Source organism: Rhagoletis pomonella, unplaced genomic scaffold (genome assembly GCF_013731165.1).
Source record: "Rhagoletis pomonella isolate Grant_MI unplaced genomic scaffold, Rhpom_1.0 Rhpom_scaffold_00008, whole genome shotgun sequence".
In the NCBI taxonomy this organism is placed as follows: Eukaryota; Metazoa; Arthropoda; class Insecta; order Diptera; family Tephritidae; genus Rhagoletis; species Rhagoletis pomonella.
The window spans coordinates 37848781-37870319 of NW_023458562.1; the positions used below are offsets into that span (position 1 = coordinate 37848781).

At 35.9% G+C, this 21539-nt stretch overlaps 1 protein-coding gene across 1 annotated transcript in view; it reads right to left on the reverse strand.

Annotated features, from left to right (window-relative positions):
* Positions 1-21539, reverse strand: part of LOC118744826 (ATP-dependent translocase ABCB1) — a 79147-nt gene that overhangs the window by 40182 nt on the left and 17426 nt on the right. The window contains exons 4-9 of the mRNA XM_036478189.1: positions 17507-17678; positions 16273-16593; positions 15640-16194; positions 15399-15569; positions 14804-15340; positions 3901-4062 (exon numbers count right to left, since the gene is read on the reverse strand). Coding sequence (XP_036334082.1) covers positions 3901-4062; positions 14804-15340; positions 15399-15569; positions 15640-16194; positions 16273-16593; positions 17507-17678 — 1918 coding nt within the window. The remainder of the gene's footprint in view (positions 1-3900; positions 4063-14803; positions 15341-15398; positions 15570-15639; positions 16195-16272; positions 16594-17506; positions 17679-21539) is intronic.

The following is a 21539-nucleotide window of genomic DNA, read 5'->3' on the forward strand; positions in this document are numbered from 1 at the left end:
ATTTATAAGGTTTACACAATTATAAGTTTATACGGTTTACAATGCATTTATAAGGTTTGATGAATACCCTTATTGTTTTTTTTTTAAATTCACAACTGCAATATGGTGAACTTAATCTTCCACAAACACGGCTTTGACTCATATAGTGCAAGAAATTTCCGCCAAAATACTTTTTACTTAGAAAATTGAGCTAATTTCACCACTCACTACACCAGCATGCTGGTACAATCACAACACAAGAACATACACGGTCAATCGACTTGATGGGCCATTTAACAAATTAAGCATATTAAGGGCTTATCTATTTTAAACTATAGTTAAATCGTTAATAGATAAGTTAACAGCCCTAACACTTTTGCAGTATTAATGACCATACCATACATATATGTATATATATCAGTCTTTCTTAGTTTACAAATTTATCTCCCACATAAATGAAAAAAATTAGATCAAATTAAGCATGTACAACTTTTTCATGCCAAGTATGAATAAATTCCTCAAAGGGCTAAAAAAGGGCCAGGGGCAATTTTAAATTTATGTGGCCAAAAAAATTATGTGGTAGCTAAATTTAGCCACCAAAGGGCTAAAATGGCAACACCGATTAGCATATAGGACATTTTTTTCTGATTATAGATATACATAGAATTGAATGATTGTTTTACAATTGGAAAGGTGTTTTAAGGCGCCGCAAAGCAAACGGGTATTGGCTATTTACGTATACTTATTATCTATACCAATTACATATATAAAGAGAAGTTCCCTATTTTTATAAGAGGTGATCTCGCAAACGGCTGTACCGATTTCTTTGAAATTGTGGACACCTTTTGGTTATAGGCTGATAATAGTTTCGTTATATCAAGGGAGCGTGGCATCTCCCATACAAATTGAAACAACAAATTTTTAGAGTGTACTTTCAAAACTACGTTGTTGTCAAAAATCATAAAATTTGTCGAGTGTCAAACGTTCGCTGGTTATCGTCGAAGCAAGCTGTTGATTGTTTACTGTCACAGTGGAGCGCGTTGCAATTATTATTCTTTTTTTTTCGATGGCGCACAGTGGGCTGAAATTGGCAGACAGGGACTTAGGTCTTTAAATGCATATTTTCGAACTCTATGATACACTTTCATAATTTCATGTTATACAACTTGTTTTTGTTAAACCTAAATTTAAAAAGCCATTGGACTTTACTTTTGTATGGGTAAAAAGAATGATAATATTATGTTAGAATGCATTTCACGTTTGTTTTAAGGTTATCTGTTAAGTGTTTAACTAATTAATTAAATTACACATCTACGTTAAGAAAAATATATGTATTTAATTTAATAATAATTGTATGAGCACCTTACAACATTATGTCACTGGTTTACTATAAAAAAATGTGTTAAACAAGACAAACAAATCATCGAAAAAATCAATATGAAAAAACTCTTCGTCATTAGCTACCTTATTATTATTTAATACGAGTGAATATTTATCCTGGAAATGTTTTTGTTATTTTTTTTATGGCCTTATAACAATTATGTTCAACAATTTTTATTGAGCTCGATGCCGTTTTTAATGAAAAACTTATTGTGGAAAAGCAACACTAATTTGAAAAAATTGTACTCAGAAATTTTCAAATTATTGTTCCTTTTCCACAATAAGTTTTTCATTAAATACGGCCTCGAGCTCAATAAAAATTGTTGAATATTCTGGAAATGTTTTATGATTTAGTGACAAATTGTGATATATTTGAAAAACTAAAAGAATACTCCAATATTAAAGTTCTATCTTATTTTCGAAGTAACGAAACTTATAGAATAATTAGTGTTATATGTATTTTACAAGAATGATAGAATACAAGATTGCGCCAATAAGAGAGGATTTTTGAGCGTAATTTTTGCGCGACGTCATCTTGGTGCAATTGCGAGAGAGAAATGCCAAAACGCATATAAAAATATGTTAACAATACAGAAAAATGTGTTAATTTTAATATTACATGCCCCAATTTTGCAGGAATCAATATATATACAAAGATTGATTAATTAGGAACACGTAGCAATAATTTTGGACATGTAGCCCTTTAGATAAGTACGATTTTTAGCACATGAAAAAATGGATGTATTAACAGTGTTTGCAATTTCATGTAGACCAAAAAGGAAGGTGTGCAGCAAAGTGAATTTATGGACTTGCTATTTTAAAAAGCCATGCAGAGTGCATACTCGAGTGCAACTCTCGAACGTTCTGAAGTTCATCGCTCATTCTCTTTCTCCCGCTGTTCGCAGTGTTCATCCAACTGACGTTTCTCTTTGTGGAACATTCTACGTCATTCCTCGAACATTCTGCCCATTTCTCGTTGTTCGCTTCGCGTTGCTGCAGTATTCGCCACAATATTTATATTTGTGGACGGTAGCCAATCACCATAAACTCCACAGCTGTTGACTCCACAGCTTTTATTTGATGACTTTTGTACCATTTGGTGTTTAATGCATGTCCTCGCCGGCAGAACTGCTTCCACTTTTTCGCCAGGTTTGCGTCCGTAGGAAACGGAAAAAAAACTTATATAGCACGCTTTCCTTTTGTTTTCATTATTACACTTTGCCACTGCACACTTCATTTTGCTTTTTAATGTCTCAATAATTGTTTAAAACCACGCAGAAATATTAACGCATAGATATTAAAATTGTTATTTGGTTTTTTCGTATGCTCACATTCAACAATTGCACCAAGATGACGTCACGCACACAGCTCATTCTGTCAAAATCACAAAGAGCGGATTAGCGGTACCGCGATTGGCGCAATCTCTATTTCTCTCAATTGTGTGTATTTTAGAATACTGTTAAAAATCAATAAGTCTGTTCCTTTGATCTTCGGACTAAAACCTGTGGAACTGTCAAACTACAATTTTACTCTCTCAAATGAGAGTAAAAGGAGAACAGATGCAGAAGTGCATAGGAACGCAAAAAGTACTATTTCCTGTAAAAACGTCAGTCGGTTTGTTTACATGTCATTTGTACAACACTTATTTAGCTGAAATATCACTAAATAATTATTAAAATCTATACATATTCAAACATTTCGTTGTTTAATTCCATTTTTTTTACAAATATAAGGTACTTTGCTTTCACCGCTGTTTGTTTTTGCTTGCACATGCAAATCAGCTGATCGTTTGACACTTTTCATGAACTTACAGGAAAAAAAACTCCGGACTAAATCCTGTAACTTCTGACTAGGAACAGTTGCTCAGTTACTCTCTCAAATGTGTTCCCACTTACAGGTTTTATGTCAATAGGAACGACTTCCTGTAAGTTCTGACTAAATCCTGTAAACCGGACTGCTATTGCATTATTTTGCAACCGGTAAGGTAACTAAAGTTTTTAAGTACCCTTCCTATCGCACACATACTAAAACTCATTAATTTTGAAATGAGATAGGTCTGGCGGCCCTGGGATCATGTTATGAATTGTTCATTGTTGATTAATCAATTGTAAGTTGTAAATAATAAATAGAAATTCAAAGTAATACAAAGAAAATATTTTAGTTTTATTTTGGCCACTCCGAGTTTAGTATTTGAATTTACCCGCGATGACAATTTGCATAGTTATATCTAATCTTCACATTTAATTTTTTTACGAGCTTTGGGAATATTTAGAAATGTCCACCGAAACCAGTAAATTTTTGAAAGGGGTTCACGAGAAAAAAAGTTTGGGAATCTCTGATTTATACCTTTTCAAATAATGAATGAAAGTACAAAGAGGACAGCATAAAAAGTGCTGTTTCTTCTGAAATAGGGCTTGCTAACTAATTTAGCCGTATCCTATTTTTAATGACCAATATTCCAGACCTAAACTTTTATCTGCCTTTTGTTTCTCCTCTTCTCTTTCTGATTTTAAAACTGGTATTATAAAGTTGCGTACTTACACCTTGAACTGCAGCTGCTTCACCTGAAAGTCTCGCGCAAAGACCGCCCGTGCTGTTGGCTTTATCATCAAACCAAGCAACTTCTTGTTTCAGGATCGCTTCAAACATCAAGCCTCTCAATCGTTCCGTTAGCTTCTCACCCGCAACGCCGAAAAGGTATATCTGCGATACGAGTAGTACTAATGTAAATAAATATTTATGTACATATCGCACACCTAGATCTAAAGTGCGATCAACCCAAAAAAAATTGGAGATTTTTTTGGCGTAAATCAATTCATAGCACTTACATCCAAATAATGGAAGTATTTTTTTCTTCATGATTATATAAATTAACTAAAAAACTACTGTTATACCTTTATTTTGTATTAATTGCATTGAATCTGTACGATCCACAAACAGTTAAATTTACCTCTAGGAATTTTGAGTTAGCTCACTTTAGTCTAGGTGTGCGATATATAAGAACAATTACATTTAGCAATTTATGTTCCCAGTGGGAATTAGGAGCACGTAATAATACCTTATTAGCAACTTACTCTTCACCTGGCAGTCATTACCATTTCCCTGCCGAACGTCCCTTACTTTTACAAAGGCATGGCCGCCTTATGTAAGTAGGAATTTAGAATGTACATTTGCTATCAAACATACTTCTGAGTCGCTTTACAAAGTAAGTTACGTGTAATGCAGAGCAGTCGCTCGGAGTAGTTCGGTGCTTGGAAATAATTTCGGCTGCACGTTATTTTGCAACTGACAACGTAATGTGTCTTCGGAGGTGTTCATTTTGCCCTTTACTAGTAGATGACATTGGCCATGATGACAATTTTGGTACTAAAAACTGAAAGAAAACATGGCTTACCTCGCAAGGTGCTTACCTATTTTCCCAGTGGGTTATTTTTTAATTTTTACCATTTAAATACATATGTATGCATGTATAATCTCTACATATAATAAAATTGTAGCCGGTCGATGTCTGTACATTATATATATTAAAGAAAAATTAATGTGGGGGGTCTTTAGTAGAGCACCAGAAGCAAAAACAACCATTTTTAGAATTTTTGTCTGTATGTTTGCACTCGCATCACTCGAAAAAGAATGCATGGATTTGAATGCAGTTTCCATGTATTGCTAGATGTCTAACTTAAAATATAGACAGAAAAAAAAATTGAGAGTTACCGCCTGTTGGAAAATTGCAGATTAAGTATATTGATAAAAAGTGAATATTGCAGTACGGACGTCAAAAGAAAGAGGCTTAAGAAGGGTTACAAAAATACAAATATATTTTTTTTAGAGTTGCCACCTGTGTGAAAATTTTAATTTAATTTAATTTATAAGATAAATTGAATATTGGGTGAAAATTTCTCAACTGGACCTCGGATTTCAGTCAAGCTCGAATTTTTGCGTGAAAATTTGTGGGTAGAGAGGTTTATAGATGTGAAAGGGATTCTGAGATTTTTTTTTTTTAATTTTAATTTTTAAAGTTTTTATAAGCAAATATATTTTTAAGTAATATTTTTTTCAAAACTAATTTTCTCTTTAAGTATTTGACGAAAGTTTACGAAATTCTCTTGTAAGCGTAGTGACATTAGAGCTTTAAAAAACAAATATTTTTATAATTTAGAAATTTTTTTTAATTCAAACATAAATATTCAAGTTGCATTAAAAATATGTTCTCAATGAGTTTTTTCCATTTCGTTCATATTTTCGAAAACTGAATTTATTGAAGAAAATATTAAAAAAAAAAAATGTTAGATCTTTTCTGACTAACAGCAACATTTGTCACAGCGCGCACGCATCGTGAACACGGTTGCCGTTTTGGTCCAAATGGACCAAATTTGGCCCATTTTTTTCGTTTGGTCCATTGGTCCAATGCTTTTTAAAATGCTGCATTTCACAATGCTTTGGTTAGCTTATTATCACCCTTTTACTTCATGCAATAGTTTTTAATTTTTTCTATTTAATTAATGAATTTCTGGAACACCTGCTAAAAGTTTGATTAAGCCACTGATCTTCAAATATGGCGTCGCTAATCACCTGTCAAAGCACGCTTCAAAAAATTCCGCGGTTACATGGTAATTTCAATTTAAATGTTCCTTTGAATTAATGTATATATGCCGAACTTCCTCTAGGCATTAAAATAACAAATAAAATAATGTAAAAAAGTTTTATGTAATGACACGGTTATTTGTTAATGCCCGACTTTGTCATTTGTCATTTATGCTATTTAATACCTAGTGGAAATCCAGCATTGGTTTGGAAACTTGAAGGTACATGTGTGTACCTGAAAGTGTGTTCTTTATTTTCTCATTATACTCAATTTATCCTTATGGGAAAATATTAAAAATGTTACTTTAAAATATATTTAATATACGATTGTAATGCACTTTATATGCAATATGTAAAAATCGTAATAAAAACTGAATTGGTATATTTTCTTGATAAAGAGCAACAAACTCCATTCGATTTCTCGATGTTACCGCAGAACTCGACAGGCAATCACCGATGGCCTACCAACTGTCATTTTGACGAGCAATATGATTGCAAGTTTTTGTGGGTGGGCACTTTGATATCTTGAAATAAGCATTTGCCGCATGACGCACCAGACAACATTCTCTCAATTTCGGTGTTTAAAAATATTTAAATCTTTAAAAAGCTTGCTGAATAATTTCCTAAAACGTAATCATAAATAATCCAATATGGCTGTCAAGCTATCGAATTCAACAGATGTCAAACAATAAGCGCTGACATATAATGCAGCCCATGAGAAATAGGCGGTCTCCATTGGAAATATATTTTGTGACATGGTTATCACGACATCAGTGTTTTCCTGTGGAGACAGGGCCTTATAGAAATTGGTAAATTTTTTACCATTCGGTCCCTTTTTTGGACCGAAAAAGAAATTGGAAACGGCAACCGTGATCGTGAACTATGCACGCTCACCGCCTATGCGCGCATCGTGTTCACTAGAAAGTGCGTACAGAAGCAACTAACAATTGGCTCATATTACCGACTTTCAACGTAACCGCATATAATAATGATGGCATTTATGGTAATTTTAAGGCATTTTTAGGTTAAGTTTTGCATCGGAGGAATGTGCTAAAATAATCCCATTAGTTCAATTTTTTTTGGAGTTCACACACAACATTATTACCAGGGAACGGATTTTTAGGACCTAAAAACCTACAAAAAAAAAAAAAAAAGCAGGAAAAGGCCCTAGAAAGCAAAATAAGGTAATAAATAAAGACAAAAACCGAAAAATAATCAAAAAATACAGTTATTTTAGAAATGTTTATTTTACAAGTAAAAAGAGAAAAACCATGAACTACATAGTTTCATTGGCTGCGTTTCTTTATACATTCCGGATAAACCCATTTCACAACCAGAATAAACAGAATGCCATTGAAATATACGTTTACATATCATCAGGAACGTTCTAAAGAATAAGTAAACAAAAAAGTTTATTCCAAACGTTCAGAATGAATAAAGAAATGCAGCCATTATATCAAAAATTCGTACTTTGAATATTTGGCTATTTTCCCCATTCGAGTTTTTAACTCGCAAAACTTTAATCTCTATAGCTGTAGTAACATTGAACCACAAGGTGCATTTTGAAGTTTTCTGGCAGCATTTTTATTAGATGTTCGCGAAGAAAAGCCTTAAATATACTAAACGTGCGCTCGACGTGAGTTGCTACAAGTGGCGCCCATTTAAATTGTATATATTGTATGGAATCAGGGAAATCTAAATCGTGGTCATTCTTAATCAAATATACTCTATCACTTTAGCAGAAAAAAGGCAATTTCCATAAAATCCGTTCCCTGATTATTACAAACATATGGGCAAAATTTCGGAGTTATTTATGCATCAGTGCACTTTTTATTGCATTTTTAAGACGATTTTCATGTTAGGTTTATATGGGAGGTATGCTTTAAAATAAATCGATTACGCCAATTTTTCGTTGTTTTTTTTTGTTTTTTTTTTACTTGTCTCCATAAATGTTGCACACGGAACACTGAGGTTATACGCCGACTTCTTCCATTTTTCAAAAAAATTATATGGGGTTGTACCACTGTGCCATGTTGAACACTTGAACAATCACAAAAAAAAAATATTAGACAAAAAATTTACATACTTATGGTTGACTGATGGCGCTAGAACCATACAGTTGCGTGTGAACTCCAAAAACATGACTTGATCAGATTATTTTAACACGTATTTACCAAGCTTAACATACAATTTTTTTTTTACAAATATTTTCTTCAATAAATGCAGTTTTCGAAAATATAAACGAAATGGAAAAAACTCAATGAGAACATATTTTTAATGCAACTTGAATATTTATAATGTTTGAATTAAAAATTTGTATTCTTTTTCTAAATTATAAAAATATTTTTTTGTTTAAAGCTCAGTGACATTACTACGCTTACAAAAAAAAATCATCAACTTTCGTCAAATACTTTAAGCGAAAATGAGTTTTGAAAAAAAGATTGCTTAAAAATATACTTGCTTTTAAAAACTTTAAAAATTAAAATTTTTCAAAACAAATCTCAGAATCCCTTTCACATCTATAAACCTCTCTACCCACAAATTTTCACGCAAAAATTCGAACTTGACTGAAATCCGAGGTCCAGTACAAAAATTTTCACCCTATTGCAATATGGGTATCAAACTGAACAGGTTTAGGAAATTTTACTGCCGAAAATATTTTTGCCATCTGTTTGAAAAATTTTATTGTATTAAATTGATAAAATAAATAAAATCTATATCTATACTTATAACAAAATTGTAACAGGCCGATCTCTGTACCTTACAGATATTAAAGAAAAATTAATATGGTGGGATTTTATTAGAGCTACAGAAGCCAAATAAAAGTTTAAAACTCTCTATTCAGTGGAGGTTATCTTACATGCATATATGGTCCTATTACATGCTACTAGAAAACTCGATAGGTATTTAGTGCTGGAGTAAAGTTATTTATAAAAATCGTTTTTATTAACCGATTTCGTTCAAATTTTAAATGTGAGCTGTGTACCTGTATGATGGAAAATTCTTTTGATAAAAATTGAGTCGAAGTTGAAATTCATAACACGCATTCATTTTATGGTAAAGCTGTTCTTACACGATATGTATTTTCATCTGTAAATGTGACTTTCTCAATACATACAGTGCCGGACAAAAGTATTGGCACAGAGAATTTTTCGCAATATATGCAAAGTTTTTTATTCTAATTTATTTTCAATATTTTTTAATAAAAATATAGTTCGTACTTCACCAAAAAACATAAAAACAAAATCTCTAAACTTTGTGCAAAACTCAGGAAAATTCAATAAATTTGCATACTAATTTGCAACTTCTTATTCAGATTTTCTAGAGAAATTCTAAGTATGTAGTTTTATAGCCCAACTAATTTTAGTATAACAAGGTGCAAGTTTGAAATATCTAAAAAATTGCGTTGATTTTTGGACATGAACATCTGAAAATTTTTAATTTAACCGATTACTGCATTTGAAAAAAAATTATATATTCACAGCATACATAGATAGAGGAGTTACATATCGTCGTTTAAAGTACAAAACCGCGTATCGTCATTCTGCAAAACTGCGTAACTGACATTTGCTGTCAAAAATTGGATTTGCTCACACAAGCCCTTGGCTCAATCCTTACCCATTCGTTCTGAAATATACTAGTCAGAAATGCAATTGCAAAAAACAGAACCATTTTGAAATATGAGTGTTTTTACTCTCTATAAAATAATATATGCAACCTCACATACGCGGTTTTGCATTATCTTGATACGCGGTTTTGTACTTTAAACGACGATATACAAAATCATATCTAAATAATCAGAGGTATGGAAGAATACCTTATATAGCACCAATCTAAGTGATTTTCACTGCTGTATGATCGGTATGTAAACCGGTAAAACAATTTAATGGGTTTAGTTTCCTACATAAAGGAGATATATCCCAAAAACTGGTATCTAAACAATCAGTGAGATAAAGCTTATACAGTATAGATTTTGACGATTTTCTCGATAGACTTTTTATTATTATTAATAAACTAGCTTACGAAAGTTATCGGTTTTAGCTGTCCAAATAAAGGAGTTTTACAGTAAAACTCCATATTTGAACAATCAGTTGTATGGAGGCACTAAATAGGTTATAGTGACCCGATCTTTGTTAATTTTACTGTAAACTTACAGTTGATGATGAGTGAAAATAGTGCGAAATTTCATGCTTCCAGATGCATAAATGGAGTAGTTATAAAAAAATCTCATATTTGATCTCAGTTGAATGGAGGCTATAGTTTATAGCGATCTTCGTCATTTTCACTGTAAGTATTCTTTTGATAATGGGTGAAAATAGTGCGAAATTTCATGTTGACAGCTAAATGGAGGAGTTATAACAAAAAATCGCATATCTGAACAATGAGTTGTATGGGAGCTATATGTAATAGTGACCCGATCACGGTAAGGATTATGTTAATAATGGATGATAACAGTGCGAAATTTCATGTTCCTAGCTACATAAATGTAGGAGTTATAATAAAAAATCTCATATCTGAACAATCAGTTGTATGGGGGCTATTACTGTAAGTATTCTGTTAATAATGAGTGAAAACGGTGCGAAATTCGTGCTCCTAGCTGCATAAATGCCATCCGGATATCTCGAAAACTGAGAGACTAGATTGCATACAAACTGACGGACATGGCTAAATCGATTCAGCTCGACACTCTGAACATATAGGTATTTTAATGGGTCTGTAGTGTTTGAATCAAGTTACTTTATTTATTAAATAGTTTAATTCAAAAGCAGTACAAAAACTAGACCTATGCTGTATGCTTTTAAACTGACAAAAAGTACAACTGAATTTTTCAACCAATGAATAAGTTAGCGATCATACACTGTAGTCAAACCGATAAAACTTATCGGCCTTTCAGTGTTGCCGCTACACCATCCCCCTCCTTAGAGGCATCTTCCTCGATTAGGCACTCATCCCAAAAACGTACGCGCTGATTTTTCTTACTGGCTCTCTTGAACATTGCTATCTCCTCGTTAGGAACATACGCTGGCTTCAACCTATCGATGGTCACCGTGACAGGTTTGGCTTTAACGAGAATTGTAAATGTTTTCGGGTGACGCTCCAGCACCTTAAAAGGACCTTCGTATGGAGCTTTCAATGGTGTCCTCACAGTGTCATCCCGAAGGAAAACATATTTGCAGACCCGTAAATCCTTGGGCACGTAAACCACCTTACTACCATGAGTTGACGTTGCAATAGGGCGCATTTTTTCGAAGTATACGTGCAACTTTTGAAGAAACTCGTGTTCGCCAATGCGCGGAGTGTCCGCTTCGAAAAAAAATTCGCCCGGTAGTTTCATCGCCTGACCGTAGACCAGTTCCGCCGTGGATGCTCCTAAATCTTCCTTCACGGCCGACCTCAGACCCATCAGCACCACAGGGATCTGATCCGTCCAATCATGGTTCCCAGCGTGACAACGCAACGCGGTCTTAAATACTCTGTGCCATCTCTCGACTAAACCATTAGCTTGCGGATGGTAAGCTGTGGTCCGCAGATGTTTAATACCGAGAAGCCGAGCCATCTCATTAAACAAATCGCTTTCAAATTGCCGTCCTTGATCGGTGGTTATGTATTTAGGAACCCCGAACCTGCATATCCAACCGCTAAACAGAGCTTTAGCCACTGTCTCCGCTGTAATATTGGGCAGCGGAATAGCTTCCACCCACCTAGAGTAACGGTCGATGCAGGTGAGACAATAGATGTAGCCATTTGATTGCGGAAATGGACCTACTAAATCTATGTTTATATGCTCGAATCGTTTATCAGGTACTGAAAATGTTTGCAGCTCGCTACGTGTATGGCGGGTAACTTTACACCGCTGACATTGCTGACAACTCTTCACCAACGCCCGTATATCGGAGTTCATGCCCTTCCACACGAATTTGCTTGCAATTAGCTTGATGGAAGTTTTGACGCCCGGGTGAGCAAGCCCATGTAGGGCCTCAAATATCACCTTACGCAATGATTTGGTTACGTAGGGCCGGAGCCTACCGGTGGAGGTGTCGCAGACTATATCTATGTCAGAGTTCTGCAGCCTGTGCTTGCTTAACTGCAACGAGGTCGAATTTGACTCCATCAAATTTTTAAGCTCCCCGCAACTTGACTGTTCGTCTCGAAGTGCCGCATAGTTTATCGATGAGTTATCAATTCCCTCCATGCGTGATAACATGTCTGCAACTATATTTTTCTCGCCCAGAACATGCACTATTTTAACCGTAAATTGGCTAATAAAATCTAGCTGTCGTGTCTGCCGAGGGGAAAGCCTTTCCCACTTTTGCTGAAACGCGTGAACCAACGGCTTGTGGTCAGTATAAATGGTAAATTGCGTGCCTTCCAAAAAATAGCGGAAATACTTCACAGCGGAGTAGATCGCCAATAATTCGCGATCATAAGTACTATATCGCTGTTCCGTCTTGCTGAATTTTCTTGAGAAAAATCCCAACGGCTGCCAATCACCTTGCATTCGTTGTTGGAGCACCGCTCCCATTGCCTTATCCGACGCGTCGGTCATGAGTGCCAGCTCTGCATCTTTAATAGGGAACGCTAGCAAAGCTGCATTAGCTAATTGGTGTTTTAACTTTTCAAAAGCCGCAGAAGCTTCCGGCGTCCAGTTTAACAAAAGATCTGTCGCGCTTTTTGCAAGGCCCCAATATCTTCTGTAGGGGTGTCTCAATCTCGGCCGCATGTGGTAGAAAACGCCGATAAAAGTTAACAGCGCCTAAAAAACTTCTTAGCTCGTGTGCCATTTTAGGCTTTGCTCGAGCGATTAAAGTTTCCACGCGGATTGGTAGTGGCTTAATACCACTTGCTGACACTGAATGCCCCAAAAATTTCACTTCTGGCAAACCGAGCTGACATTTGTCCAGGTTGATCACCAATCCCTTCTCGCGATATCGGTCAAAGAGTTTTTGCAGGTGCCCTACATGCTCCTCAACTGACGTTGATGCTACCAATGTGTCGTCCAAATAGGGAAAAACGAAAGGCAGATCTCTAAGCGTGTCGTCCATAAATCGCTGAAACGTCTGGGCCGCATTGCGCAAGCCAAACGTCATATATCGGAACTCAAATAGTCCGAATGGTGTACTGATTGCGGTCTTGGGCACGTCTGCTGGATGCACCGGTATTTGGTGGTATGCTTTTTTGCAGTCGATAACAGAAAAAATTTTCTTTTCAGCTAGATCGCTAGCAAAGTCCTGTATGTGACGGATTGGGTATTTATCCGGGATCGTCTTAGAGTTCAGTCGCCTGTAGTCGCCGCAAGGACGCCAACTGCCGTCCGCTTTCTTTACTAGGTGCAAAGGACTGCTCCATTGACTTTTTGACCGAACGCATATGCCGCTATCCAAGAGATTATTAAATTCTCTTTTCGCTACTGCCAGCTTTTCCGGTGGTAGCCTACGCACCTTTTGTGACACTGGCGGTCCCTTTGTCTCAATGAAGTGGCATATCTGTGTTTCAGTCCCTTTACGTCGCGCCGGCTCCTTCAACAGATCAGCATATCGGATCACAAGGTCGTGAAACACGCTGGTAGATTTAATCGTCGTTATATTTTGATGTTGGCGGGACATTCTACACGCGCTACGTAGGTCTGACCCATTGCGAACCAACGCCTTGTCTCTTACGTCGACAAGCATGCCGAAATGCTTTAAAAAATCTGCTCCCAATATAGGATGCGTCACGTCAGCGATGGTGAATATCCATGTAAAGTTTTTTTGCAGGCCTAGATCCACGGTGAGTTGTTTCTGTCCGTACGTATTTATATGAGTGTTGTTTGCTGCTGCTAACTTTACTAATGAAGCTTGAGAATTGTCGTTACTGTTGCGTGGCACCACAGATATTTCTGCTCCGGTATCCACCAAAAAAGAAAGTTTTGAAAGTCTGTCCTTAATGAACAGGCGACATGCGTCAGGCCCTATCCTTTGATTAGTCGCCGGAAAGGACGGGCCAACTAGTTTTCCTGCGCTTCAGGTCGAAAATTACAAGGTGAATTGCACCTGGTGGCACGGGCACCGAATCTGCGATGATACCAGCACAACTCGCCCGATGGTGATCTTACACTACGAGAGCGCGCACGAGGCGAATAGCTACGCTGACGGTTTGTAGCGCGAATAACTGGTTTTGACACACCCAGTTCTAAACGCTCCAATCGCTTGTTCAATTCCATGATTGTGCCTTGCAAAGATGCGAAAATTTCTCCGTCTCCTTCCGTGTGCATCTTTAATTTCGACGGGGTCACCACTTTGTAGTGTTTGAATCAAGTTACTTTATTTATTAAATAGTTTAATTCAAAAGCAGTACAAAAACTAGACCTATGCTGTATGCTTTTAAACTGACAAAAAGTACAACTGAATTTTTCAACCAATGAATAAGTTAGCGATCATACACTGTAGTCAAACCGATAAAACTTATCGGCCTTTCAGTGTTGCCGCTACAGGTCTATCTCTTCTTATTCTGGTACTTACAAACATCGCACCAAAGTTATAATACCATTTCATGCTCATGAAAGTTATAAAAATGGTTAAATAAACCATTGGGCATTATTATTTCAAGTCTCCTGAGGACAAACAGAGTTTTCGGATAAAAAAATATTGATTATCAAAAATTCCTCGAAAATTTGTTTTTCTCCCATATAAAATACATGGAAAACTTTGAACGCTGTAAATCTTTTTTTTCCAAAATAAGAAATGGGTATATTTTTTCGGTATAGAATCATCCTAGGGGGTGAGAGCATTTAAATTCCGACAATACATTTTTTATTACCTCCATAATGTAGATATACATATAGACATACATACATACATATGGATATAACGTATGTAATATTTACCTGAAAAAATGTTGCAAAACCAGTGATGACACCAGTTACTAAAAAGTATAAACTGTATTTATTCGTGTTTTCGCGAACATATTCTGGGTCGTCTTGAACTGCTAAAATGTCAAGAATTTCTCCAAAAAGCACAGCAAAAATAGGCATAGCAAAGCCCATTATAGCCGATGATATTACTCCGCACAACAATTGTGGCCATTCCGGTTTATTCTTTTTTATAATAGGCCATAGTGAGGACTCTTCATCGGATTCTTGAAGTAAAGTTTCCTCCTCAAGCTTAATGTCAATAAGCTCCTCATCCTCGTCCTTCGTGCCGAAGAAATTTGGCGATTTTTCAACATTTTGTACTTCAGCAGTTAAGGGCTCGTCTCCCAGTTGCGTTGTAACCAAATTATAATAGTGGGATTTCAGGTCCATCAATTCGGCATGTGTGCCACTCTCGACCACTTCACCTTTATTAATGACCACGATCCGGTCAGCACGTCGGATTGTCGATAACCGATGGGCAACAATGATTGTGGTACGACCTTTACTCGCCTGGATGGGAGAAATGTTTTAAAATTTTCCAAATTGGTTTTGAAAGTATTAGAAGTACCTTCTCAAGAGCCGCCTGTACTTTCGCTTCACTAGCTGTGTCCAAGGCGGAGGTTGCTTCGTCTAATAAAAGTATTTCGGGATCTCTCACTAATGCACGTGCGATAGCGATACGTTGCTTTTGCCCACCAGACAATTGAGCGCCACGTTCACCAACCAAAGTATCAAGTCCCTGGAAAAGATGCATTCATAGTGAATTTAAGCTTAAGTGTAGTCGATTAAATATATCTAGTAATACTTACTTTTGGCAACTTATTTATAAAAATATGCGCATTTGCAGCTGTGGCTGCCGCTATGATCATCTCTCTCGTGGCATCCTCTCTGCCAAAGCGAATATTTTCATATATGGTTGTTCCAAATAGCACTGGTTCCTGCCCGACGACACCTATGCGCTCCCTTAGCCAAGTAATATTTATGTCTTTCAAATCGACATCATTAAAGTATACGTTGCCTTCTTGCGGATCGTAAAAACGTTGAACGAGTTGAATAATCGTTGATTTTCCACAACCCGATGACCCAACTAATGCTATCGTTTGACCACGATGTATCTTCAAGTTGAGTTTATCCAGAATTTGTACTTCGTCTCTAGATGGGTATTTGAAACTGACGTTCCGTAGTTCAATGTGTACCAGAGATTGATTCAAATTTTTGCCCCTCGGTTCGATCGGGTTGATTGTCGGCACTTGTTCGATAATTTTAAATACTTTTGCGCACGCACCTTTTGCAATGCCAAAAGCTTCGATATATGGCGAGGCCATGCCAATATTCATAGAACCCATCATTACTGAAAAAAATACCTACGCCAAAGATTATTTAAAAACTAAATATATACCAAATGGACACACACCTAAATTGACCTTATTTATTACACATACCGTTATCATAGTTCCAGGATCGTAACTTTCGTATCCTTCAATGCCAGCGTATTTCTTTAAGACTAAGCCAACGCCAAACCAGAAAGCCAAAGCATAGGAAGCATAAATGAAGAACCATAGCATACCAAACCCAATTCCAGCAAACATATTTCGCTTGATATTTATCTTCCGGGCATCAACTATTTGTGTTTTGTAGGCATTGGCTTCCTTGTACTCGCCTTCAAAAGTTTTCACAGTGCGAATGGCACTCAGTGCCTCCTCTGCAATATTTCCAGCTTTAGCATAGATATTCAGTTCTTGTTTCGATAACTTTGAGGTCGTCTAGCGAAACAAAAAGCCAAAAAAGGATATTTTGAGAATTTACCGACATATGTATGTACAGTAGACTGCATCACCAAAAAAAGTTGCGGTTTTACCGCCGGGATTACTAAATCTATTATTTGTTAAGACCCCCACCAAAATATTTCGGAAAAATATTAACATTTCAGTTACAAAAATGGAGTTTTTTTATGAATAAAAATAGTTTCTTAAGGAAATTTTTGAAAGAAGTCCCCTCAGATGACAAACCAGATTAAGCTAAAACAATTTGCATAAAAATATTTAAAAATCTTTTCAACGGAATCGTAATAATGAGATTTTTGTGCTGTTTTTTTACTTTTTTCAAAGATTGTTTTACGAAAAACTTGAATAACTGGGCCAAAACTATTCTGATTTAGGCTTATAGGATCTCAGTAGAAAGGTATTTTCACACTGTTTTTATTTCTGGCCAAAAATGTCATTCGTGTCCCTTTTTTTCATATACCAACACATCTTAATTCAACTTTGAATGACGTTCGTTCATCCTGCCTTTCAGTATCAATATTAAATCATACATTTAGAAGGCATTTCCGCCCCAACCATGTACATGTACGGCATTAGTATAGGTGCGACTTTTGAATTGATTTCTTTGCTTTATGTTAAACTTATTTGAAGTTTGAAAAATTGTCTGCACATCGGCATCAAAATACCTTTCTAATGATATATATTTATTTATACCTTAGAAGTATAGTTTAGCCATAAAAGTGATGTAAAGAAAACATGATTGCCTATTTATCTTATGATTTTGTATGATATATTTTTGTTTAGTGATCAGGTGATTCAAATAAGCGGGGAACTCAATTCACCAAGGGTAAATTTGGTGGGGAATACTGTGTAAGTATTTCTTTTGATGTTATCAGAATCCTTAGATACTTACGATCGACACAACGCCCAATGCTATGAATGTAACTGGCAAACTGCTAAGACAGACTAAAGCTAGCAACCAACCTTTGTAAAAGGCTAATACTAGCGAACCAATGAAGGCCACAATATAGTGGACAAACATAACGTCCTTTTCGGCTATACCATCCTCCATTTTAGACAAATCCCTAAAAATGAAAATATTGGAAATAATGTTATTAGTAGAGTGCCCATGGATTTTTTTTAATCTTAAGATCCTACCCCCTAATTGTTATCCTTTTTATGAGAAATATTCTTGCCTATTTTTATAGATTTAAAAAAATCGTTTAGAGGTCGCGACTAGTGCTGGGTTTACACTAGAGGGCTGCATGAATGCATTCAAAACGGCTAATGAATTATTCATATGCAAAACGGATGAATGATTCTGGCTTCAAATTTTTTTGAATTTGAGTGAATAGCTGTTCTGATACATGATTCAATAATTAAAGGTTTGCTCATTATTGACATTCGAGTTTTGACACTCCCTTAACTCCCTTACAAAAGCTTTGCACACACACACGAACCCACACACAGTGCCTTGCTAAGGGAGCCGATTTTGTCATGAGGGAGCGAGAAAACTGTTTTTTGAGCAAACCTTTTATTATTTAATCATGGTTCCAAGGCACATTAAACAGGTAGTATCAGTAGAGCAAAAACAACATTTGCGTGTATTTTGTTGTTGCTTCTGGTATCGAAAGTGTCAAAAACTGTTCTGAATTTTTTCTTCTAAATCAAAGCGTGCCATGTGAAATACAAAAAATTATAAAAAATAAAAAATTGAAATTGGAAAAAATAAAAATTGTTGCAACTTTCCTTCCTAGTAAATTTGTTTGCTTCTCGAAGCATTGATCCATCCTTTACAAGGGCCAGTAATCAGCGGTTGTGCTGCTGAGTTGGGCGAACGTTGCAAAAGCTGCTATTCAATCGCTTGTTTTGTATGGAAAAAGGTTTCACATGCAAATGGATTTTAACAATTCAGAATTTTTGTGAGAAAAAATTAAAAATATTTGACATTTTCGAGACCAAATAATTTGAAAATAAATCAAATCAGCTGCTCTACTGATACTACCTGTTCAATGTACCTTGCATGGTTCTGATATTTGTGTCGACATTACAATATTCAAACAAAGTGAAAATAAATTGAATTGAAATAAATGACAATTTATTGTATGAATATACAAAAATATTTTTTCTATGCACATATGTACAACATACATATGTATGTATGCCATGATTTTGGAGCAATAAACGATTTTTGTCGATTTTTTACTCCTTTATTACTCGTTTAGGAGCGAAACGGGAGATCTCCCAAGTGAGCAATAAAAGAATACTCCCTGAGGCTTGATTACGGAGCGATAACTGAAATTTGTCGATTTTGTTCTCCGTTATTACTCGCTTAGGAGCAAAAAGCGATGTCTCCTAAGAGAGTAATCCTGGAGTTTTCCTTTTGATTGATAGGGGAGCTATAGGCACCTCGTTCAAAAGAAATTGCGTATTATTGGAAAAATTTATCATAAGGAAAACTACAGAAAATATTTCATACAGAAACAATAAAAGGAGGATGCAATAATTGAATGTCGATAGCACACAGTTAAATGAAGGTCCGTCGGTATGTATTGCAAACTTCTGTTTAAATTGATTAAATGTTGTGTTCTATACCGCTAAATACTTTTCAGATTAGCAAATTAGTATCAGCATTTACGTATGACCACCTGGTTTTAACGTTCATATAATGCCGGTCCAGAGCTTTTACTGGGGGACATAGCTATCAGATGGGCAAAGTAACCTTCACATTTATCGTGGTTAAAACAAGAAAGTTTTATACACTCTCCCTATTTGCGTGAGCTCCTGAACACCCAAGCAGCCCTGACACCAGGAAATCATGTAGTTATCTCATCGTTTTATTATCGTTCTGTTTTACTTTGAATGCATTTACCCGCATTCGAATTCCAATATTAATCAAAAATGTAATAAGTATTATTTATGTATGTTTTGTCTGATCTCGTACTTATAGGTATCTGTTAAGATCTTTTGATATTGTATACATGCATGAGATTATTAGAGAATTAAGTAAATGGATTGCGTAAATAGCAAAATCTTTTAGCTAATATGTGAGGCAATGAAGAGCTCTTTTATTACTCGTACAGGAGGCTTTCGGGATGCCTCTCATGGGAGCACTCCCTTATTGATCGTTCGGGAGGAATGTGGGATGTTTCTCTATGTGCACTCCCTTGTTGTCTTTTTGGGATGGATAGGGGAGGATTTTATGGGAGTACCCCCGTATTGCTCCCTTAGGAAGTTTGTGGGATGATATTTCTGTGTGTGCTCCCCGATCGCTCGATTAGGAGGTAAAAGGGATTACTTCCCCTCCTAGGACATACAATGTTAAAGGGAGTATACAAAATTACATGCTTATACACAGAAGCATAGGGAGCAATGGGGAGTATTCGTATGCTCCCAAGGGAGTACTCACCGAGCAATCGTACTCCCTTTAACATTGGATGTCCTAGGAGGGGGAGTAATGCCTTTTACCTCCTAAACGAGCAATCGGGGAGCACACACAGAATTATCATCCCACAAACCTCCTAATGGAGCAATACGAGAGTACTCCCTTAGTTACCTCCCAGAAACCTCCCAAAAAGACAACAAGGGAGTGCACATAGAAAACATCCCACATTCCTCCCTAACGAGTAGTAAGGGAGTACTCCCATAAGAGTCATCCCGGAAGCCTCCTGTACGAGTAATAAAAGAACGCCTCTATACTCCCGAATTCCTCCTCATGGAGTAATGGAAGACTACTCCCACATTGCTCCATAACGAGCATTTTACATAAGCTAAAAATATTTTGCTTTTTACGCAATTCATTTATTTAATTTTTTAATCATATACATATATACATACTTATGCACATAAATACAAGATTTAAGCTGATTATTACAAAAACAGAAAAAAAACATAAATAAGTATTATTACATTATTAACTAAAATTAGAAAACGGATATCGAACAGTAATGACAAACTCAAACATTATACATACATACATATATACTTTTATATAATCCACAAGATAAGTGTGGCGAGGATGATTTCCTGGAAAAGTTATTTAACTTGTATTCACCCGGGAGTGGACCAAACGATTCACGCCTTGAAATATTTCCGGCTGTACCCAATAAATTTTCTGGTCGGGACAAGATTGCAACGCTAGAACTTAGACGCCTTAATTGCTGGCCCCGTAATCTGAAATATATTTTGAGTTAAATAATACATACATACCAGCGGCTCTAAAGATTTGCTCTCCAATTAATTTGATTGTTTCCTGATTTAAATTTTCAATAAGAAATACATATGTATGTAAGTATGAATGTACACATCAGTTATCTGTTTTGCTTTCTTCATACATTTTCCAAAAACACAAAATTATGTTGAAGAAGGTGCGTATAGCTCTCCTATCAATCAAAAAGGATACTCCTGGATTGCTCGCTTAGGAGACATCGATTTTTGCTCCTAAGCGAGTAATAACGGAGTACAAAACCGACAAATCTCGCTTATACCTCCGAAATCATGTATCCCGGAGGATACTTTTATTGCTCACTTGGGAGATCTCCCATTATACTCCTAAGTGAGTAATACAGGAGTGCAAAACCGACTAATCTCGCTTATTGCTCCCAAATCATGCCTCAGGGAGCATTCTTTAATTGCTAGCTTAGGAGATGTCCCTATTGACTCTTAAACGAGTAATAAGGGAGTAAAAAGGCCACAAATCTCTCTTATTGATCCGAAATCAGGTCAAGGGGAGTACTCTTTTATTCCTCACTTAGGGAGATCTCCATTCAAGTTCTAGTGGGTACATACGAAAAAACTTGTTTGTAGAAAAAAACTTTTACCGAAATGAGTTTGAATGATTTGATTGTTTTCCATTCATTCATTCACATTATTCCATTTGAAGGTAGAAAATATAAAACAAAATGTATATTCATAACTTACAAAATTCCAAACGCTGAGTGTTTTGT